We start from the raw sequence: 24,961 nt of genomic DNA, 5'->3' as shown, positions 1-24,961 counted from the left end.
TTGAGAACTTTTTTCTGCAAAATGCCTTCGCGCATTACTGCCCTCTGAAGAAGTAGAAGCAAACTACACAACAATATTCATTTTTTTGCTCCTGATGGAAATAAATTGCTGAAATCCTTAAATAATTAATAAAATCTATCAAATTAATAAAATTTTTAACGAATTCAGCGATTTATTTTCATCAGGAGCAAAAAAATGGATATTATTGTGTAGTTTACATCCACTTCTTCAGAGGGCAGTAGTGCGCGAGGACATTTTGTGGTTACAGAAAAAAAGCCCTCATGTCCTCTCTCAGGTTTTTCTCTGATACTATATTTGTATTTCATGATTTTTATATGATCAGCTGTTAGCTGTCGTTTCCTTCATACTATGTAATTCGGAGTATACTTCCCAAAAAAGTTTTTCGTTTAATTTTACTCGTCCAATTTAAATTATTCGGAAATATAGTTAGAGCGTATAAATCGATTGTTTATGATCATACGTATATTGTACACATAAAAAAAACAAAAAAGTACAATTACACGGAATACCGTAAAACTGTTGACCATGTCTGCCACGGAAGTGGAGGATGATATTTATGCGGGATATAATGATTACCCAGCGGTGTACAATATTAAAGATCTCGAGCAGGATGAATTATTTCAGGAAGTTGTCAGAACAAGTTATGGAAAAAGATCAATAGTGAGTAAACATAATTAGTCATTACTTGTATCGCTAAAATTTCATTTTATATTACATTACACAATATTACTAAATTATAATTACTACTAATTAAGCATCTGCTTCTTTTCTTTAATAAAATTACACATTTTATTTGACAGTTCACTCCCAAGACACCAGGTACTGCAATGCGTCTTGGAACATCAAGTCGAGTAAGTTATATGGAGTTTATACATGTAGTAAAATAACAGATATCCTACCATAAACAATTCAATTGCAGTTTTTGTGACTAATTTAGAATAACTTTTCCTTAATAAAGGATATTTCATGATATAGATTTTTATCAGTGCAAGTAGATTATGATCATTATATTTATGATTTTAAATCAATTTAATTTAAATAGTATTTGAATTTTTTTTATAAGAAGATTTTCAATATAAAAATTTCAAAAAAATAAATTTCATATTAGACAGAGAATCTATCATTAACTATCAATGCAGCACTTATAATAATTTATGTATCTTATTATAGTTTTATAATTTTATTGATATATACACTTAGTTTTGACATATTTCAAGAATCCTTGACCTTCGCTTTTATTTTTCTAGTTTCAAAGAAGTGGTACCACTACATCAATGCAATCTATGACTAGTGGACTTAGACCTATGACAGCGGTGAGGAGTGCTGGATATACGAGCAGTCAACAAGCTTTTGATCCTCTTAATATGGGAACTAGTTCTAGAGGTCCTGCGCCTCCACTAGAAACTAACAAAGAAGACACGTAAGATTTATATTTATATTTTCATTGCATGTGTGTGTGTGTGTGTGTGTGTGTGTGTGTGTGTGTGTGTGTGTGTGTGTGTGTTATACATATATTTAATGTAGCATTAAAAACATTAATAAAATATATTTAAATGATTTCTTTCTATTAAAGACCGGAAGAGAAGATAAAAACGACTGAAAGAAGAATAATGGGTTTGATTGAAACTTCTGTACAGGCAGCCTCAGAAAATAATATAAAAATTGCTTTGGAACGAGCGCGTGAAGCTTCTTCAAGAGAAAGGGCTCTTATACGATTACAAGAACAAGCTAGTCTTAGTGATAATCACAATATAGACTTAACATTTGCTGTAAGCTCATTATTATAAATTCTTATATTTTGTTATTCTTTATAATAATCGGATTAAATTGTAATTTTGCTCCAATTTTTGTACTGGCTATCTCATACATGTATATACATTTACATATACGATGTAAAATAATAAGATGATTGATCAGAATATATCAGAACATATTAATTATGTACTACATAAAATTATAATTATAAAATTATATAATTATAATTATATTACGGCTGAGATTGAATATATTGTAAATTTATCTTTGCAGGTGCTATTCAATTTAGCGGTTCAATATACAAATAATGAAATGTATACAGAAGCTATAGCAACTTATCAAGCTATAACAAGGAATAGGATGTTTAGTAATAGTGCTCGACTCAAAGTTAATATGGGTAACATTTATGTAAAAATGGGACAACTATCTCAAGCTATAAAAATGTACAGAATGGCATTTGATCAAGCTCCAACAGCCCACAAAGATTTAAGGTGAATACTTATCAATGAATATATTTATCAGTTTATATGATCGAGGAACTGTTGAGGAACGATTATTTCATTGCTACTATCATTAATTTGGTAAATATTTCGCAGAATAAAGATTATGCATAACATGGGAATGTTATTTGTGCAAATGGGTCGATTAGAAGAGGCAGCTAATAGTTTTGAATGGGTGATGAGGGAGAGATCTGAGTTTAATGCGGGTTTGCATGCTGTTTTATGTCATTTCGCGTTATCTCATCGTGATAAGATGAAAAGAGCTTTCTTAGAGTTACTAGAAGTACAACTTAATGTAGATCAGGAGGACAAGTATAGCATAAATCCCGTGAGTTTGGCACTATTATACTGCGTTTTTATTAAAGCTGTATATCTTTCAAAGAGTTGCCAACACTTGCACCGCTACATGTCACAATATGTGTCTTATGATTCACAAAGATGCACATAGTGACATATTTATAGCAATTGTCTCTTTTCATCAAATATTCCACACTCACACAGACTTTTCATCTTTTTTTTATTTCTGTTAAATGTTATTATTTATGTATAAAATAATGATTATATATGAATATTTATTCAGATATAATTTTTCATTGACATATAATCATGAATGAAACATTAAGCTATACATGTGTGAATTATATTTTCTTATTTATATGTAGGATGATGTTGAATCTAATATATTAAATGAAGTTATAAAGAATGATGACTTATCAAAATTGGAAAAAGAAATGAAATTAGAAGCTGAGAAAACTATACTTTGCGCAGCAAAGCTTATAGCGCCTGTTATTGAAGAGTCACTTACGGCTGGATTTGCTTGGTATACTTTAAAGAATTACGATTACATTTAGTCTAGTTTCTTAATAAAAAGTTACACAATTATTTGTAGGTGTGTTGATGCCATAAAGTCTTCGGCGTATAGTATTTTAGCTGCTGATTTAGAAATAAACAAAGCTATAGTATTTTTACATAATCGAGAAACACAATTAGCCATAGATACATTAAAAATGTTTGAAAATCGTGACACCAAAGCCAATAGTGGGGCAGCAACTATGCTTTCGTTCATCTATTATCTTGTGAGTAATATTTATAAGTATTTAATATTTATAGTTATGTTGACTTGTTTCTTGCATCTAAGCAGAAAATTCTTTAGCAAGGAGATTATGATCAAGCTGAAAAGTATGGTGAAGCAGCTCGTAATGCCGATGCTTACAATGCAGCTGCCTACGTTAATTTATCCGCTTGTGCAATTAGAAAAGATGAATTGAATGTTGCTAGGGAGCTGTTATTGTGTGCATTAGAGACAGATGCTAGTCATGTACAAGCTCTGTACAATTTAGGTAATGATTTTGTAAGAATTATCTTGCTTAAAATATTCAATATTAATATTCTCTTGCACTACCTGCATCTCTCCATTTATTTCATATGTAACTATATTAATGCATATATATATTATTTTGTTAATAATGACATTTATTTGTAGGTTTAGTTTATAAGAAAGAGAACATGTATGAAGAGGCCTTAGAGTGTTTCTGGAAAATTCGTAATATCGTTCGACATGATCCACAAACGTTATATCAAATTGGTCATCTGTATCAATTGATGCGCGATATTGATCAAGCATCTGAATGGTATTTTAAATTCAATTATATATTATTCTTTATTTTTAAAATTTTATGTAATTAATTTCTAATATTTGCATTAAATATCATGAGAATTGATTTAAATATCTTACTTCAAACAGGTATAATCAGTTGTTAGGTATAATATCATCTGATCCAGGTGTTTTACAAAAATTGGGAGAATTATATGATTCAATAGGAGATAAACAGCAGGCATTTCAGTATTACAATGACGTAAGTTTATTTCTTCTAATTAACTAAATCCTCCTTCAGTTGTTGTAATCATATTTGTGATATATATTAGATGTGGGAAAAAGTTCGTGGCGTTTTTTTAATGCCATCTAACGGGAAAAACGCCACGAACTTTTTCCCATACTTTATTTAGTTTCTTTATCAACTATAAATTTATTATACAGTCCCATAGATTTTATCCTGCTAATTTTGAGGTGATAGACTGGATTGGATCCTATTTTATATCAATGCAGGTATAATATAATATAATAATATAATATAATTTTTTTTTTTAATAATATAATTATTATATGATAATTTATTAACTAATTATTGTATTAACGATATTTGTATTAACAATTTGTTGCTTTTGATAATAAAATTATACATTTTTTTCTCTTATTACATTGTATTCTTTTTTTAAGATTGCTGAAAAAGCATTGACTTATTTTGAAAAAGCAGTAGAGCTCGCGCCAGATGAACCAAGATGGAGATTATTAGTTGCCGCGTGTTTAAGACGCACTGGGCAATTCCATAAAGCTCTCACAGAATATCAAGATATTCATAATAAATTTCCGGATAATATAGAATGTCTAAAATTTTTGATTAGGCTATGTAGTGATTTGGGTTTGAAAGAAGCACAGATGTACGCGGCTGAATTAAAAAAGGCTGAGAAAGCTAAAGAACTAAAAGAAAGACAAGGTTCAGCAAGACCAGGCACAACAGGTATTTTAATGTATTTTAATGTATAATAGAATATTTGAAAGTAATGTATGAATAATCATTTTTAACTATTGGTATATGCATTGAGATCCAATAAATTTAAATTATTATTAGTTTCCGTTATTATTATTTATATTAATAATATGTGCAATAATATAAATTATTTATTTCTTTTAAGTTATCATTAAATCTCTCTACGTTTTATGCAGGTTCTAGGAAAAGTAATAGTGGAACATCATCGCGAGCTGGTTCAGGATTAAGTGTAATGTCAGATCATAGACCAAGTCCAGATCGACGGCCAATTTCAGGCCGAAATGATTACCAAAGTACGATTATTAAAGTTTTTATGGAATTAAACTTCTTGTATATTGGTATTTCCACTGATTTGTTTTAAGAATCTATTAATATTAAATAAATATTAAGCCTTTGCTTAAATAATAAAATCATATTATTTTATATTACGATTTTATTTTTGTATTTTACATATTTTTAACTTTTTGTGACTCTAATGAAAATAGAATCTTTTATCATACGATTTTAACATTACATGAGCTTCGTGGAAAATTTAACGGTTATGCAGGTTTAATAATTTTAGTATGATTAGCATTCACTGAAAGCAAGCATCAGTAAAAGTGATCTACAAGTGGTACGCGAGCCACTCTAATGGATTGAATAAATGATTGATGACTGCGGCCACTTTGACTAGTCTATTTTTGTTCTCTCTTTATCACTTAATACACTCGACAGACCGTTACATATTACTGATCGCAGCTATAAATCTGAGAAATTGCTGGAATATTTGTGTTCATTTTGTTTCCATCTTTCTAATATGATATTCAGAGTGAAAATGATATATGTGATATTGGCTGATACATTATTCAGTTATATTATTTAAGTTATTAGAATCATAAAAATGATTTCTAGGTTCAAGTTATGCAGATCCTGTAGGACCTCTTCCTACTCGTCCTATGACAGCAGCTGGAAAGCGAGATGATGATTTTGGTGACGAAGAACTCGGAGATGACCTCCTGCCTGAGTAATAATACCGTTAATATATATTATATATTTATAAATATGTTATATAGATTTACATATTTTCTGAAAAAATAATTGTAGAAGCATTAAAATATGTAAATTATACTATGCTAGCACAAGTAACTTTTACATTAATATTTAAACCATGCACTTTATAATAAAAATAGTATTAAAATTGAAAACACAGAAAATCGAAAACTTTCTTAAAAGGAACACAATAATTACATTTTCATTTTATTTGTATTTAAAAAATTTTAGAAAATATATAATTTCCTTAATAAGTTTATGACATATTTCTACAACATGTAACTAAAGGTTTAATTATTTTTATGGTACAAATTTTTTTGTATGTTTATAGCAGTTATATTTAATATCTGTTAAGTATCGTGTATACAATTCGATAATAATTGCAATAAAGTTTCGCTTATAAAAGAGTTATTCATCTAAATTTATGACACATCATGTATTCATATATTTTTCTCTATTAATACATCAGAGATTTTAATAAGATGGGTCAGCGGATCAAATGTTCTCTCTTTCGAGTGATCAGTCTTATGGATTTCGAACATATTTGATATTTTTTATCAATCATGTCATTTCTCGATACAATCACAAAATCTTTTTACTTCGTTGTGTGCTAAAGAAATATAGAATTATCATCTTTATACTTTTTACATTAAAAATTTGTAATATTAATAATTATATCTTTGATATTTAAATTTAATATATATTTATTCCACTTATATATTAAAATAAAGAATAAAACATTTAAATAATATAATTTACATTATATTGTTTAATTATATTTAATATTTTATAACTTTAACGCGAACTGTGATACGATCCAATCGAATGTATTCAGAGATCTAAGATTGGTCTTTACTAAAGGGGAAGGAAGGATTGGGCAATTGCAATGATCTAAATTTAAACACACACATCAACGTTTTAATCAAACTCCATTCAGCTTATATAGTCTGCAGAGAGACGGATGTTACTTCATTGCTTCTCTGTACATACAGACCTACGTCTACGCGCTGTATACTAAAGTATTATATATATGTAATTTATATACATATTCTATTACATATTTCTATTAATTTTTATTTCATGCATTTGTAAATAAAACATACAAGAGGATTGAAAGACAGAATTATGTGAACATATCTAGATAGAGAGCCAGTCAATTGATTTAAAACATTTCAGATGTATATTTAATTAGAATTACAATTTTATTGATTTATTATTTATTTACTTATTTATATTATTAAATTCTGTATTTATTATAATTTTACGCTAAGAATTCAATAAGTCGAACATGACATTATTTACATTGAACATGACATTATTTAGGCAAAGATTTCTTAATCTATGTGTGTGCATTTTAACTGTGCTTTTATGTTTCCAGTCCAGACCTTTGTGGGGTAAATGTCGTTTAATTGACGTTTGAAATGACTTAATGACCTCAAATTCAAGATAATGTTGAATTGAAGATTATGCATGCAATAAAAGATTAGATTTGAAGATAAAACAAGTCGAATAAATGCATAAATTTATTTGACCATATGTCCAATGATAACTATGTATTGTATTTATATATGTATGTGCTGCACACAACAACACACACACAGATGCGCAGGTTTATGAACTCAGAATGAATGGGTCGACTTGTCACTTGAGATGCGTAAGCCACGTTAGAAAATAAATGTGTATATCGTTAAATATGTGAACGAAATCTAAGATTGCGAATATATAAATATTTTTGAGATTCTTTTTAATTTTTAAATTTCGGAATAATTCTCAAGCTACCATCTCTTAAAAAATAAGAGATTGAAAGTTTTAAGGGATAATCAATAATTGAGATAATATCACGATATTGAATCGTAAGATCGAATCTTTCCGATTTCTTTCTTGTAATCAAAAAGCGAACATCACAAAAAAAAAATTAACTTTTAAATGAAATATTCAATTCATGGAAATCAATATTTTTTTTATTTAAAGAAGAAATTTATTTAATCGTTTTATATTTTTAATATTAAATTTTCATTTACCTCTTCTTTTACTTTAATTAGATATTGGTAATAAAAAACTTTTGAGATTTAATTAATTTTCCTTAGTCTCAGATTTAATATTTTATGTTATTGTCAATCACAAGCATATATATTTTTTTATTACTGTGCTCCTTTATTATTAAGTAATTAGTAATAGACTGATATCATATGTTAATCAAATAAACCATTAAGCTTTTTCGATAAATTTAAAATCATTTATATTATTATTAATAAACACATTACAAGGTACTCCAAAGTCATAAATAAATTGTGAAAAAAATAAAAAGATAATTATCGAATAATAACCTAAAAATATCTCATCAAATAATTTCAAAATATAAATAAATTCAACCTTCAGATTAGAGAGTTCTAAGTTATTTATCTTTCTGTAACGTCAGAGATATTAAATGCCCAACAAATAAAGATAGACAAATAATATTTGATCAAATATTTATTGAGACTCCAAATCCGGTTTCAAATTTATCAACAAACACGCCTGTTCAGTAGCATAACAATCACATCAAATCATGATGTTCTCGATTGACGGTGATTCGCGCTTGTGAACGCAGCTTTCTGTGTTTTCATAGACGTCACGAAGGAAGGCACGAAAACAGGGGCTCGCATATCGGCATATGTGCCCGCATGACCCCTCATTCGTTCACGCATTACGTGTTACCGAAGTACGTACGTATGCGTGACGCACGCGGCTAGTAGTGGTGGATGCCGCGGGCCAGATCAGACGATCGTGGATCACGTTGGAAGCTCGTCGGAGGCACGACCGTCGATCGTCGACCAGTCGCCGCTCGGCTCCGTCGTGAGTACATTTCTCGCTGTTCCATTCACACGTGTATTACGACGAAGAGCCAAGCTCGTGAAGACCAACAGCTAGCATTGTTAGTCTCGCCATCGATCGATCCGGAGATCAGCGGAAGGGGTAAACACGTGTGTGAAATCAGGTACCGTATGCAAAATTGGGTCAGTAGTCCCACCACTTAACGTGCCCTCCTGTCTCACTGAAACTGGAGCATTTCCTGGACCATCTACTTATCGATATTCGAGAATTACGTGAGGGCATTTTGTTACGAGGGCATTTGCCATATCAATTTCCTTTTTGAATGATCTCTTTACTATATAAGTTATTAAATGCGAAATATTATATTGCAAAAGAATAATTTTGATGCTTTTTGTAAAGTAAATATTTTCGTAAGATGTAAATTTTTTCTTTCACAGCGTAACAGCGTAAAGTGGCATGACTATCTCTAGTCTATTTTTTTTTATCTTTTCGATTATTGAATGTTTATCTTTTTATTATTCGATTATTCAATCTTTTCAATCATTTTGGTTTTTATAAAATTGCATAAAATGTGTATTAATATTAATATAATATGTCAAAGTAAATATAAATTCTTATGATTGAATTATTTTAATTATTAGATACGCCTTTAAATTCAAATTCTAATATACATTATTTTTTTAGTATACTTTCTCTTTTTAAAAAGGAACACTGATATTTGATACTGATATTTTCTGATTGTTGGATTTCATATAAATTTGAAATTTTGCTCCGAAAGGAATTAATATTATATATACGATATATTTTTTCTAATATTTTATAGATAATTAATATTAGAATTTCAAAGCCTCGACTTTCGAAACTTTAAATTCTTGATGTTGTAACTAATAATTCTTAAAATAGAATCTACATTTATTTTAATGAATTATATTGTTTTAAATATAGAGAAACGCCATTTCTCCACAAACAGCGAAAATATATAGAATAGTAGCTATTATAGAAATGGAATCGCGGTCACTGTATTAGAAATCGTTAGGTATCTTTTTGTGACGGTTCTGAGGTCACATGTTGATATTTCATTAAGATTCGCGAATTGTTCTTTAGCGATTTACCATGATCGGAGCTTCAGTTTGCCGTACATTTAAACATTGAAGTTCATGATTTAAATATCAGCTCTCATCAATACGCAGGTTTGTTTACTTTCTCAACGAGAACCACGTGGGTCCTTGAAATATTGTGTAGCATGTGTTCTCGCCGGTTGTTACACCAGTCGTACCATCGTAACACGTGATGTTCGTCGATGAAACGTTTCGCTACGTAATTCAGTCGCGCGACAAAATTTTCCGATATATATTCAGTTTCCATCTTTTATGGTTATATGCAATCGGAACCAGATATTATCGTAATAATAATCGATAAATGTACTGAGGACCACATTCTAGATTGCGGTCTTCCAATAATTAAATATTTCTTTGTCGATATCATTTGGATTAGAATAATGTGTGTTTATATATAAGCAAATGTAAAAGTGAGTATAAAACTTTCTACAAATTTTCTAATAATAAGTCAAAAGTAATTATTTTTTAGATAAAACTATATTTAAATTTGGATTCTTTTCAAGAAGGATTTAATATTATATTAAAAATATTTAATTCCCATGTTCTCTTTCGACGTATCACTTAATTATTAGTATATTTAATTAGTGTGAAGAATTGTACTGAATCATTATTTCATATAATCTTTTTGCAATTTTAATATAATTTTGCTAATCGAAATTTCTACACCGAAAAAAAATATAGTCAATTTTAATAAATATTTAGTTGAATACTGCTAAATATTTATTAAATATAAAGATATATTTATTTATTGAAGCTATATTTATTATATGATACAAGAAATGTTAATTTGATTTAATAATCATTTTTTTTATTGAACAAATATTTACTTACTGTAAGTAAATGTTTAGTTGGTATTGAACTAAAATATTTATTAAAATTAACTATATTTTTTTCTCAATGTAATATTTGTTTTTTACAAGAATTTCGACTACTCAAGATTTTATTAAGATGACATGAACATCTCTCAATAAATTCGTATATACATGTTGTATAAAGAAAATGTATTTCTTCTAATATAAATAATACGCGCGTATTTGAGAGACGCAAACAAAATTTCTGTACTTTTGCGCAAAGTAACGAATTTACGCAAATTTAACGAGTGTTAAAATTTCGATATGATAGCGTAATCGTCATGTCTGCATGAGATATGTGAGGTCTTTGATTCTTGATCAAAAATAAAATCCAGTCGTCGCTTTATCATCATGTTTATTCGATGTATGAGTTTTGAAATAAGTAATTTCATATAATTAACTTTAATGACGAGATTTCGATCGTCTTTACTGAATATTAGATAATGTCGAATTGCGCACACATTCTTCTCTACGTAGTTCTTTACGTAGTTTTCGTAGTAAAATATCAAGGCGATAATTACAAATAAATTAAGATTGTTGTTTTACGTCAATTTACATGATATCCATGGCATTTCGTCTAGTTGACAAAACGTTATCACACCATCCAATGTCACATTTACGCAACCTTGTCTTTTATCTATCTATCGCGTTCCAGGAATGAAGAGTTTGTCGTCTCAGTTGTCGTTATTTTTATACACGTGTTTCTTTTAAAACAAGTTCTACTTACAATTTCACTTAACTCTGCAGTAGTTAAAATTTATTAAAGTTATTTTGATATTTTCTAAATTACTAACTTCTTTAATTAATTTTAAAATATTTCTAGCTTTTTTACTTTAATCGTTAAAAATTATTCGTGCAAGACTGATTTGTTTATAAATTTGTTTGTAAATTTTTCGTAGACACACACGTAACAGATATATTCGAAAACAAAATCTAAAAATATGAACTGTTTATTATTTATATTTCTCCGTTTGATTCCCACGCATCTTGATCTTACTAGGATGCTGATAATGCCATGAATTATTAAACTTTTATTATTTAAACGGCAGGTAAAATATTTATGAATTGTACTCTTCAGAAAAAAGTACTCGATTAGATAACCAGAGTGCACTTGACGCCAAACCTAATCTTCAAGAGTTGTACAACATTGGCTGAATTAAAATACATACATTGTTGTAACGAAAATAAATCATACGCTGCACTTCCTGCTTTTGTTCTATTCTTCTAATATCAAACAAACAATGAAATCTAATTAGAATGTTGAAAATAAAATCATAAAAATTTTTTACCTTTATATACATAATATTCTGATATTATTATTATTATGAAACTATTATGAAACTGATATTATTACTATTATATAAAATGGAATTACTTAAAACGCAAAGAAGTCAAATTATTAATCTTAATATAAATATGGTTTAATAATTTGACTTCTTTGCGTTTTAAGTAATTCCATTTTATATCGTTTCATAATAGTAAGACTATAGAGAAGTCGTACTACGAATGTAACGTAATATTTACACTTGAATAGTGTAGATATATATATATATTATTCATGTATAAATCACATGTTTCACTTGAAAAAATATAGAATGTCCTGTAATAGACATGTTCGTTACATGTAGCAATATTCTTGTTGAAAATTGATACAATATTGTTTTATAAAAAATTTAAAAATATATACGCATACAAATAGAAATAATTTACCATCCGTTATTGAGGAAATTTTGAAGAAAAATTTGTTTAATTAATTTTACATAAATAATTATTAAAATTTTGTCTTGAAATTAATAAAATAGATAACTATTAAGATATTTGATGTTAAAAGTTTTAAGAAATTTTTATTTAAATAGATTTATTTTAATGTTTAATTAATAGAATATATTGTTAAATTATTTAATTCATTAAATTTGTCAGTTAATAGATACTCCGCAAAAATCGATAAATAGCTTCGAAGTTATGTAATATTCAATAATATTGCGATTAAATCGTTCCATGTTTTAGATCTTTTATTCTCGCAACTCCATTATTCTCATGGCGCTAGACTATCATCTTTAACGTTATGCTTACGTCAGATTCTTTAATCGTTGATGCGCTGATCAGTGCAGAGTATGATAAGTGAAGGATAGATAGTTGATGCTACCAGGAAATGGCGCCTTGTCGCGAATCACACCAGTTGAAAGTTTTCTATTCATCACAGAGCCTGAGAAAGACTGTGAAATGTCGTGCTTGGTACAAGGAAGTAACGACAAGTGTGCGTGTTGCACTCTGGATTAGAATTATTACAACGGGTCAACTGGCTGAATTATCTTGGTTGACGTTTTGCACCTTCCAATTGATTTCAATGGAGTCTCATTCGCTTGCAAGAACTTCGCTCGGAAAGAACATTCTCGCAGCTTTTCGCAGTTTCTTCTTTACCTGATTTATTTAGATAATATTACACATTGATTTAAGACCAGATTATGTTGCTATCGACAAAAAGACGCACGTCTACGTTAATGTGAATTATTACCTGCATCAATTGCTGAATAATTAATAATATCTCTATATTAAATTTTTATATTAAATAAAAAAAAAGATTATTTTATAAAATAATTCTTATCCATTCTTACATATTTTATTTTAATTACTCCAATGTATATATATATATATATATATATATATATATAGAGGAAAGTTGCAGTTTGTGAATACATTGCAACAACCGGATTGTAACATGCCGAAACGAAATACTGTTTTAAATATAGAATTTCTCCAGATCACTTTGAAAGTTAAATTGGCGGAACTGTATATAAGATATGGAAATAAGAAAAATGGTTTGTAACGCGAGAGGCAAGTTACCTGAACCAGTTGATCGGGCTTGGAAGACGACTGGTTTAACTTTTATGGTCTTGTTGTTATATAGACTTATAAATGATTGTTGATAACGTTGTTTATACACCCATAATGTAGCTTCATGCCGTTAGCAATGATGCCGTTGACAATACATATATATGATAAATTGATATTCAAACTCTCGCAATTATATTCATTCCAATAATCGAGTTCGATTATAATCGTTATCATAAGTTAGACTATTCTAACAGAGAAATATCTGCACATCTGATTCGATATCTAGATTCTTGATGTATTTTATCATTTAATACTCTTTAGAAATATACAATAGGCTACTCAAAGTTTTAATTAACAAGCGCCTTTTTTTTCTTTATTTTTATTGCGTTTCCGATTTATTTTTATTACATCCCGATAAAATCCTCTCTTATTATAAATATAAATATGATTTATATCTTATTTTTATCTTGTCTCTAGATTAGTATTTCGTTTTATCTTGATATTTCATCCCTATTTTATCTTTATTTTTTTATTTAAAAACCGAAAATTCCTTTTCTCTTTTATGAGGATAGGATTCCTTTATTTAAACAATCAAACCAACAAACAGGTTACATTATATATCTTTATGCATCACACAGATTATCTACTCTAAAGAATGTCTAAGAATATCCCACGATCTCTCTCAAAGAAGCGTTTCTACAAAATAATAAATAAAAGCGTATATTAACATTATATTAGTAATAATGTATATTACATTAGCGTTTAGCAATTAAGCAATTAACAGCAAAATAGAAATCTTCCCGAATGCGAGGACGAATACCTTTCTCTTCTTTTTTTTCAATAAAATTAAACTAATTTTTTAGATATATGATTCAGAATGTAGTAGATTTGCCTCGCATAAGGATATTAGTTAAGGAAGACCGAATTTTTATTATAAATTATTAAAACTCTCAACTATTATCTATTAGATTAAACTCATAGAATGGAGAGTAGGGCTTACGCGGAGTCTTGCTGCCTTATCGTAAGAAAACAAGCGCGAGTATAGGTTCTACCAAATCTTGAAGAATATGATTGGTCCTAAAAGGACACTTCCTATTCATTTCCAAAATATAAAAGGAGCTGCCAAAAACAGAAATATTAGTTCCATTCATTCAATTCATTCAATTCATTCGAAAAGCAGGAATAGAAATCTATCCAGTATAATCGGAAATTAGTTAGATCAAGGTGAGAATTATCCTCGCGCCTCGTCAAAAACACACTCGTATATTTTTCTTTTCGCATTGTTCTATTTTTCTTATTGAACGAAAATACTGAATTGAATCGGTTGAAACCTAAATCTCTGCTCTGCGTCTCATTCAAGTTACATACAAGTACGTATACATGAGTATCCGAGGGGCTGTCGCTGCCAATAGCGCGGCCCCCGTCTTACGGCAGTTCTTCGGACTATTGATAATTCTTTAGTATTACCTCTACCTACTACTTTAGTATTACCCCCTGCTTACTAAAAGTGGACGAAGATAATGAGAGAAGAGATTAAGATTTCAAATAAAATCAGCTCTTATTTCAAATCATGATCTTTTCCCTTATTTCCAAAAATTAGCGCAGTTATTAAATCAAAACAAATTGGCAAATTTAATCCGCGAACGCGTATATACTCTCAAGAAATTGAAGATCAATCTCACGTTTTCTAACTACAAGGACATTCGAAAAGCCGATCCATGTAGATTCTATAAGCTTCGTAATCTTTTTGGCACCAGGTTCAAGATTACCCTTCCGAATAATTATCCAATACTTTCCAGTGAACGTTCTTAACTGTATAACTTAATCTCCGATCCCCGAGTAAATTGCTTAAATGCATTAACTCAAAACCGGAAAAAATTTCAACAACGCTGTAACACCGACATCTTCATACATTCCAGATAAGAGTGTAGTGATTTGTTGTTACCTTATTATTTTGTAAATTCACAATATGTGCTTAAAAGTCAGTAATGGAATTTAACGGAACATTTAGCTAATTAAGTACTTTTCCGTGCACAATCGCTGATGCAATGCGCGTTCCACTTTTTGGTTTCCCATTAATTCAGAACGTTAATTGATTTATAGTGACGTACAATGATACATTTACAGCGGAAAACTCTATCTTAAATGACGTAGAATTTATGAGTAAAGTAAACTATGTTATCAGAAATCATATGCTCCAGTCATGTCTTTCATAATTTGCCAAGTTGTAATAAAAAGGAATAAATAAATATAATTAATTACATATTATACATTTTCATTAAATTAAATTTACATATTTTTTAAAATTTATAAATTATTACGTATAATAAAACGTCTTAGTTTTTATTAATTTCGATTAAATAAAAAATATTATTAGATTATAAGTATGTATGGATTATAAGTATGTTTTGTTATGCGAACGTCAATTATAATGATAAAACTGATTGTCTTTTGGCCTTGCTGATATATAAAATAGTATTTGCGATAGACTCAGGAATGCTTATTGTAAATTAATTTTTTGTGGCAATAGCGATAGTAAGTAACTGATTTAGTAAATGTTATGTCTAACCAATATCTGCAATAATATTTCATTTGGAACAATACTATGGGAACTTATATATTATTTACAAGTTAAAATCTTATGTGATGTGTCATAATTTTACAATATAATATAATGGCGATAAAATTATATTACATTTTTAACATTTTTTTGTCATATATATGCCTGTATTTTATATTAATTTTTATTGGACTTCTCTTAAAATTTAAAAAGATAATAAAGATTGTTAATCGATGAAATCAAACAATTTTTAATTTTTTGCGATTATTTAATTAAAACATTACTTTCAACAAAACTTTTACTTTGCTGCTGCTTCAAACTAGATCGGATATCAATGTTTTTCTTTTTTTTTTTTTCAGATTTTTTTGATAACCTTTCGACATGGTTGTTCCTGCGGAACATGCACTTCACGAAGCGATTCAAGTGTCGCCATTGATACTTTCTGATGATGTTAGGCGTCAAAAAGTGAGTATAATCTGTATTACACATACATAAACTTTATATTTTATATTTCATGCGTAACATTTGTGTCATAGAGTACATAGACATTATTATATCTTATCTTCAATCCTTAATTCCATGAACTTCTGCTCTCTTAAACTAATCATACGATGAAATTGCAAAATGAGACAAACGATATGTTTATTACATAATTTTTATGGAAATCGTAAGAATTGGTATAAAAATTAGAAAAGTATTTATGAAAAAAGTAATGTGCAGTGTAATATCTCAGATATGTTATTAATTCAACTTTTTTATGCGCGTTTTTGATTAACATTCCTTTTTCCTTAAGAATGTATCACACGTACAGTCCCTGCAAACAAAATTAAATTTGGAAATGTGTTTAATTCTTACACTTTAAATAAACTATATACATATGAAAATTGTGTGAATAAGATTACATTTTTATTTAATAACACATTTTTTGTCGTTTATTTATTTTTTATTTATTATTTTTAAAAATTAAATTGCCAAAAATTTAAAATGTTAAAAATTAAAATTTTTTTAATTTAATGATAACAAAAATCTAAATTTTTTTGTATAAGTTCTTTAAATATTCTTACAATAATACTTATCCAAAGTTACTGCAAAGTCATTGCGATTCACTAGTTACAAAGATATAGAACAAATAAGTATTTTGTTTATTCATTGAGCAACTAGTTCATGCATTGCAATGTAACTCCATACATAAATAATCTTGAATATATTACTTATGTTAAAAAATTGAGATTTTTATCATTTATTTTATAATACATTTCTACATATTTTTATTAGAGTATAGATTAAAAAAAAAGACTATTATTTATTAAAATAACTTATGATCAAGATAGTAAACCAAATTTGGCGTATTATTTTTAAATATAATTTAGATAATTTATAATAATCTGTAATTTTTTCATAATTTCGTTATTCTTTTGAAAATATGTAAAATATCCTTAATAAATCTAACGCATAAATCTAAATAGCAGACAGATTTTTTACTCAATGACAGATTTACGAGTGTAATTCACAAATAATGATATATCAGCTAAAATAATCTAAGAAAATAAATTATACTTAAAAAAAGTGGGATCAAAGACTGTATTTTAATTTATATACTTTATCAATCCTGATACAAAAGAAATAATAAAGTATCAATATCAAAATATACATAAGAGCCAGACACAGTATAGTGAATATGCATAAGAAGCAAATGAAATGATGTTGTGACATTAATCACGCGATATTTTAATTAAGAGTTTAGTGACATGAGCCGATTATCTACAGATTCTTTTCTTCCTTTTAATTATGTTAAACATATCACGTGTACGATAAGATACCATAAATATCAGACGTAAACTATAAAAATATTTGACAAATAAAATCTTTTTTCTTAGAAATTTACAAAATATAAAGCAATTTTTTGAAGAAAAAAGAAAATTTAGGACGCTCTTATCATCGTTATTGTAAGATACAATATTTATACAATATTTATTTACAGAAAAATATTAATAGATATTACTTTCTATGTAAAATCGAACAAAATTTTATAAATATAATTTTTTAAACAATATTCAAAATTTAGAATAGAATATATTATTGATTGTGTCTTTGCTTTATTTTCTTTTTAACGAGATTTCTATAATCATATTGTATTTAAAATTTTATACGTATGATATAAGAAGTCCATTAACTTTATTATGTTTAGTGTATAAAGAATTGAGATTATTTAATCTTGCTTTTATATTATAATCATGCGTGTCTTGTTTCAAAAAGCAGTCCAAATAGAAGTAGATCCAGAATTTCGGGATTATTCTGTGTCTATCACACGCAGACACTTATCTTACTCTCTAAGTTATAGGGTTATCGAGAGGAAATCCTGTTATTAAAAGTTCAAGACGTTATAGTCAAGACCAGTAGTTTATCAATTTATAGATAACAACGTCTCCTCTTTATTTAGCAATTCCTATTAAATCAAAGATGAAAATTGATCTTTGATCGTGATACATTATTGACATATTTTTTAAATTTACAGTTACATAATACTTATTATTTACGTACAAAAATACTAATACTTATTCTTCTAATACAAAAATTAAGTATCACAGATTATATTAAATTTATTTTTATTTTGCAAAATTTTACAATTTTAAATATAAATAACAAAAAAATAACTGCTTTTTTTAATAACACGATGCAAAAATTTTGTAAAAATATTTGCAAATTACTTTTATAAATTTTGCAAAGTGTACAAATATTATACATAAATATGAAATTAAGTTTAGTATTTTTTTGATTTATTATATCGGTTTTTTTTTTATAAACACAGCGTAACATTGGAAGAATGCGTACTCCATACAGAATTCTTGCCTTTTAAGAAACTTATTAATTCATAAGAAAGATAATTCATGCAAATTTATTAAACTAGTTTTTTATCTTCATGCATAATAATAAGTAGTTATTTTTATATGACACGTAATTAAAAGACAGTAATCAATTAATCTTGTCAGGAGAAAATTCTTAAACAATCGTTGGAATTAATTGAGAATATGCTACTTTATATGCTGCACGTGCAGCATGATTGTTCTGCAAACTATACGCTTACAATCCTGTTAGAAACTGCGTAATACATAACGCAATGTGTAAACAATACCATGTGTTCATATAGCTCCGCGGAATACCTTCTCGCCGAGATATCGGCAGAATATATGAATCAACGAAAATTTTTATTTTTATAGTGAAGATGACATCAAAATATGTTGACACGCACATATTATACATCACATACAACACATTTAAAGGAGAAAAACTGTTTGTAGATCGAGAATCGCGTGGCGAAAATGCGACTTTCTGCAGCGACCGCCAGGAAGATACAAGATGTTTTTATTTCGGAAATGAATAAAGGAATCCATCAGCAACCATCTTCATTGCAGATGGAAAACACCTATATACCAGAGTTACTTGATGGAACAGGTTATTAATGAAATGCTTAACAATAATATCACTTTGACAAGCACTTTATGTTCTATTAATATATATAAGCTTTACTATTTAGCAAAGATTAAAAGAAAAAAACTGATTAATTATCTTGAATTAAAACTGTCAACAATTAAAAACACGTAATCGAAGTTTTATTTAATTATCATCCTTAATTTGTTTACCGAATTAAGTCTGTATTCCACGATCTGTAATTTTTTTTGCGAGATAAGAGAGATAATGGCAACATGATTGAAATATTATATGTTGATTTATGTAAAGTCATTCTGTAAAAAAGAATATATTTTTACAATTTTATAATAACAATACGAATAAATAATCAATACGAACTATTAATGCCTGTACTGGTCGAAGCTAGATCTTTAATATTTAAATAATTCAATGTGAATTTTATATATATATATATATATACTATATATATGTACATGCATATATACTGTATTAATTTGTGATTGGGTCATTCGAATTTCACACCAATTAGTTTTCCGGACGTATAAACGCAATTAAATTGCTGTAATAATATCACGAATTGAATTAAATTGACAAGCAATTTTTGAATTTTATAGTAAAGTATTTCAGATAATAAAAATGTTAAATTATCTAGTTAGACAGTTAAGGAAGAATGACTTAAAAATAAAAAAAAGATAATTATTTTATCATGATTTAATGCTGATAGTCAAAATGTGTGCTTGAATATTTGCAGAAGAAGGTCTTTACTTGGCACTCGACCTCGGTGGTACTAACTTTCGCGTAGTCTTATTGGAATTGGCTCATGGCGCTCCCATACGAGAAGAAGTGAAGCGATATTACATCGGATCCGAATTAAGAGTTGGCTCGGCAATCCCTTTGTTTGACCATTTGGCCGAGTCTGTTAGTGATTTCGTAATTTCCCAGGGTCTTCAGGACGTGGAGCTTCCTCTCGGTAAATTGAGTTCCGCACACGTATCAGGATATTGAACGTGTGAAATCTTTAATTAACATGAATTGTTACACAATATTATATACAAATAACAATCTCTCGACGAAGTATCATACAAAACACTTTTGTTTGCTGCAGGAAATCAATTGAAAGTTATATTAATGTAACCATCTTTACCTACAGCATAATTATCTACAGTTGTCTGATAATTTCTTCCACTTTTAACCTTGGCGAACCGTGTTTGTGCAGGTTTTACCTTCTCGTTCCCGATGATTCAACACTCGCTGGATGTTGGTGTTTTGGTTACATGGACCAAGACTTTCAATTGTCCTGATGCTGTAAACAAGGATGCCGTGAGGCTTCTACGAGAAGCTTTAGATCGGCGAGGCGACACAAAGGTGAAGGTCTTGGCCGTATTAAACGACACTACAGGTACATTGGTACAAGGATCGACTTTGGATCATAACACGGCGGTCGGACTTATTCTGGGAACTGGCAGCAATGCCTGTTATCTGGAACGCGCCGATCGGGTCGAGCATTGGGAGACGGAGAGACATGGCGAAAGAGAAGTGAGTTTGATAATTATGATAATGTATATGATATTAAAAATATATATATGATATTAAAAATAGATGCATTTTCAGATTAATCTTTGCTTATCACGCATTCTTTGAATATATTTAAAATAAAGATATATATTTTAAAAAGGCATGCTATAAAATTTGATTTTATAATTTAAAATCATTTTTATATTTAATAATTTTTTGATATTATATTATAATTAATTGTCTCTTCTTTTTCTTTTCTCTATACACTTGACATAGAATTTATCAAGATATTAATTTAATTTTCGTTATCCTCTAGGTTATCATTGATATCGAATGGGGAGCTTTCGGCGATAATGGTGTCTTGGACTTCATAAAAACAGATTTTGATCGCGAGAACGACGCAAATTCTCTTATCGTGAATTCATTTACGTAAGTGAACAAATTTGCATTATCTTTAATTGGATTATAATTATTCTGTTTGTAGAATTAAGTGGATATCATTTCCAATAAAATTGTATTTTTATCAATTGTCTCTATCTGTACGGAAAAATTAATATTTTAGATATCAAAATTAATTAACTAATAATTAATACAATTAATGTGGATTTTTTAAATCATTAAATAAGAAGTAATAAACGCGTGAACGAATAATTAAGTGGAAACTTTTTATTTATTGAATTATATCTATGACATAACTCAAGAATTTTTGAAGGTGCGCAAATAAGTCTATGCAGGAATTCTTGATTGCTAAATTTAGGACGCGAGGATTCGCGTATCAAAAAGATCCTTGTATATCATTGTGTCTTTTTTCTTCTTAGATTTGAAAAATACATTGCTGGCAAATATCTCGGTGAGGTGGTGCGTGTGATACTTGCGAAGTTGACCAAAGAGAGGCTTTTATTTGTAGGAGATTCTACATCTGACAGCCTCCTAACACCTGGTAATCTTACTACCGATTTGGTGTCGCATATCGAGCAGTAAGTTTTTATATTAATTTTCATGAATGCAGATTAATTTTAATCTTGGTTCAATTTTTACTTTTTATCTTTTTCTAATTCTAAGAATTTTTATATCTTTTTTACTTTTAATTTTTAGAATTAGAAAAAATAAAGAGTAAGTTAAACTTAGATTAAAATTAATCTATATTGATGCATAAAAAAATCGATTTTGCGAAAGATCTAAAATTTTATTAGATATCAATTTTAAAATAATAAATTTTGTTGGTCATCAAAATAATTTTTGTTGAAAACTAATTGCTAGAATATCAAAATTTTTTACAAAATTACTTATCGGTTTTTTTAGTTCCTAATATAATGATTTTGCGATAAAATTACTTTCAGATCGGTATTCAAAATTTTATATCTTTCAGCAAAATCGTTCTTTTTATGAAAACGGGCATTAATCTGACGATAAAAAATTCACAGAAGATGATTTATTTTTAATTTTGTAATTCCAGAGATTCGTTAGATGGTGGCGACAGCAACACAAAAGAAATTCTTGCAAAATTCGGAATCATTCCGGACGAAGATGACATCAGAATCGTACAATATGTGTGCGAGGTCGCCTCTAATCGTGCAGCTCTTTTAGTATCGATATGTATGTCAATAAAGCTTTAAACGATGTCTGTAAAGCAAAAATTTGAACTCATCGATGATTTCTGTTCAAGGTCTTGCAAGCTTGATAGATCGCATCGATAAAGAACAAGTAACAATCGCCGTAGACGGATCTCTCTACAAGCATCATCCTCGGTTAGAAGGTTGGATGAAGCAGTATATCTCGCTTCTTTGTACTTCAGGACGAAAGGTATGCACAAGTACGGAAATAAATATTTAATTAAGTATATAATAATTTAATTAAATAAATAAAAATTTATTGTAAGTCATAAAAATCGTTTCTTTGTTTAGAAAAAAGTACTGTTTAAATAAACATTAAAAAAAAATCTTGAAAATGTGCATTTTATCGTGAGAGCTATAATCTACAAAGTTCTGTCTTTAACTTTCTGCAATTTTTATACCTTTCGTTTGCAATCTGGATTTTTTATCTCCAATGTTAAAACCGTTGTTTAATAAAAATTGAAATTCAAAGAAAAATGATGAAAAAATAGAAATTTGTTGACAAATGTATAATTTAGCAATAAGGAAATCTCATTTTGTTTTTCTATATTTTGAAAGTAAAATTTTGCTTGTGGCAAAAAATCCAGATTAGGAGACACAAATTAAAAATTAAAGTTCTAAATGCATTGTTTCTAATATTAACAATTTAACATACTCTTTTATTTTCTTTTTGTAGAAGTAGAAAATAATTTTTTCACTTCCTATTTGACTGTTTTCAAACCTAATGTTATCTATCATTTATGAAAGTTTCCTTTGCAATGTTTACTATATAATATATTTATTTTAATTTATTTTAATTGCAGTTCAAATTAATCCATGCGGAAGATGGAAGTGGTAAAGGCGCCGCACTTGTCTCAGCTATTGCGCACAGACTCAAAAAGCGATTACAATAACCGCGAATAAATGAATAACGTTCATCTGTTGTCATCGTTATCATAGAGCGCAATGTTGGCATAGAAATGTTCCACCAGCAGGTTCTAATTCAATTCTAAATTCTCATTATCAACAAATATATTGTATTATTCATAATATTCATCTTGAAAACAGAATTCTGATGGATTGCATGCATTTCGATTAATATCGTCTAGGCAATGTGATATATTACATTAGGATATATTTGTATTGTATGTCAATTTCATGATTAAACGAAATGTCTAAAAGAATATTGATTGTCAGTCGAGATGAGAGAAGCGTTATTTTAAGGAAATAAACATACGCATATCAAGTGCGTGATAGAATTGTAAGAGAACGAATTAGAGAGAATGTAGAACAAAACAATAAAAATATTATTTATTAAATGAAACTGCAAGGGAACGTATGCGCTTGAGAGGTGAAAAGTTGTTGTAAACGTTCTGGAAACGTTCCTTTTTTTGTACGAAAAAAATCAAGTTGTTATAATAAAAAATTAGCGAAACAATGATTTATTTTAATCAGAGTCTTGCTTATATTTCCTAGTTGATATAATGATATTTTAACACATTTAATCAATTTTATTAACCCTTTATTACTTACATGAGGTATTGAGGATATCTCAATCAAATTCGAGAAATATAAATGTTATTTACATACATTATTATATCTAGCGCAAATTGTTTCACAAAAATTTAAAAAAAAAATTACATTTATCTTTATCTAAAGAATGTATACTTTTTAAATTTTGGAATTTCAAAGAGCGAAAAATTGAGTCAAAATTGAAAAAAAATTTAATTTTTCGATCTCTTAAAGAATGAGATTTTACTTCAAAGTTTTAAAGGGTAAAATATTCAATCAATTTTTATTAAATCATTAAAGAGAACAATAAAAATTAAAATATAGCTAACATATTAAGCATCTATTTTTTCCATTTATCTTAAATTTTTTTATCTGTTTATTGTTACCTATTGATTACTGGCATTAAAGGATGCCAGATTCTTGAAACTGGCATGAAAAGGATAATTTATAGCAAATGCCATAAAATTTTGAGCTAAAACTTTAAATAATGATTTGGCCTATACTGTATAATTTTGGGATGTAAGAAATAACTCACGCAAGTATATTACTTAAAAAATACCATGTGATCAAGTAATGCAGAGCTAATTATATGTAAAAATTTAATTTTGAAACCTTTTTGAAAATTGAGAAACAATTTATACAATTTATACAATTTATACAATATCTTATTATTTCAATATCTCATTTTAAATAAAAAAAAAGAAATGTCGAGAAATAACGAAATTATATGTTACTAAATATTATATGTTACTAAAATTCATATAGAAAGTCTAATTCTAATCGTTTCTGATTTCAAACCGTCTCGATATTCAAATATTGGC

The 24,961-nt window shown here is 28.1% G+C and overlaps 2 protein-coding genes across 2 annotated transcripts; both read left to right on the top strand.

Annotated features, from left to right (window-relative positions):
• Window positions 1–430: 430 nt before the first annotated feature.
• Window positions 431–5,892, top strand: LOC108691171 (intraflagellar transport protein 88 homolog). The gene is made up of 15 exons (XM_018198828.1): window positions 431–681; window positions 822–872; window positions 1,269–1,441; window positions 1,595–1,790; window positions 2,050–2,267; window positions 2,373–2,604; window positions 2,939–3,096; window positions 3,166–3,352; window positions 3,430–3,616; window positions 3,760–3,907; window positions 4,021–4,132; window positions 4,315–4,383; window positions 4,555–4,855; window positions 5,062–5,178; window positions 5,777–5,892. Exons 1-15 carry the CDS (start codon window positions 547–549, stop codon window positions 5,890–5,892), a joined length of 2,400 nt encoding a protein of 799 aa, XP_018054317.1. The 5' UTR covers window positions 431–546.
• Window positions 5,893–8,639: 2,747 nt separating this feature from the next.
• Window positions 8,640–24,066, top strand: LOC108691155 (hexokinase-1-like). Its single transcript, XM_018198810.1, has 10 exons — window positions 8,640–8,891; window positions 16,452–16,557; window positions 19,392–19,545; window positions 20,273–20,491; window positions 20,738–21,057; window positions 21,353–21,465; window positions 21,855–22,013; window positions 22,493–22,632; window positions 22,703–22,839; window positions 23,453–24,066. The coding sequence occupies exons 2-10, from the start codon at window positions 16,474–16,476 to the stop codon at window positions 23,540–23,542; spliced, it is 1,416 nt and encodes a 471-aa protein (XP_018054299.1). The 5' UTR covers window positions 8,640–8,891; window positions 16,452–16,473; the 3' UTR covers window positions 23,543–24,066.
• Window positions 24,067–24,961: the final 895 nt, after the last annotated feature.

The sequence above is a fragment of the Atta colombica genome, unplaced genomic scaffold (genome assembly GCF_001594045.1).
Source record: "Atta colombica isolate Treedump-2 unplaced genomic scaffold, Acol1.0 scaffold41, whole genome shotgun sequence".
NCBI lineage: Eukaryota > Metazoa > Arthropoda > Insecta > Hymenoptera > Formicidae > Atta > Atta colombica.
Note: the sequence above shows the minus strand (reverse complement) of the source record. Positions and strands in the feature narration are given on the sequence as shown.

Coding starts and splice junctions, on each gene's coding strand:
- LOC108691171 (XM_018198828.1), top strand. CDS start 547: ATGTCTGCCACGGAAGTGGAGGATGATATTTATGCGGGATATAATGAT. Junction 873..1,268: donor GTCTTGGAACATCAAGTCGA/GTAAGTTATATG, acceptor TTATTTTTCTAG/TTTCAAAGAAGTGGTACCAC. Junction 2,268..2,372: donor ACAGCCCACAAAGATTTAAG/GTGAATACTTAT, acceptor AATATTTCGCAG/AATAAAGATTATGCATAACA.
- LOC108691155 (XM_018198810.1), top strand. CDS start 16,474: ATGGTTGTTCCTGCGGAACATGCACTTCACGAAGCGATTCAAGTGTCG. Junction 21,466..21,854: donor CTTATCGTGAATTCATTTAC/GTAAGTGAACAA, acceptor TTTTCTTCTTAG/ATTTGAAAAATACATTGCTG. Junction 22,633..22,702: donor AGCTCTTTTAGTATCGATAT/GTATGTCAATAA, acceptor TTTCTGTTCAAG/GTCTTGCAAGCTTGATAGAT.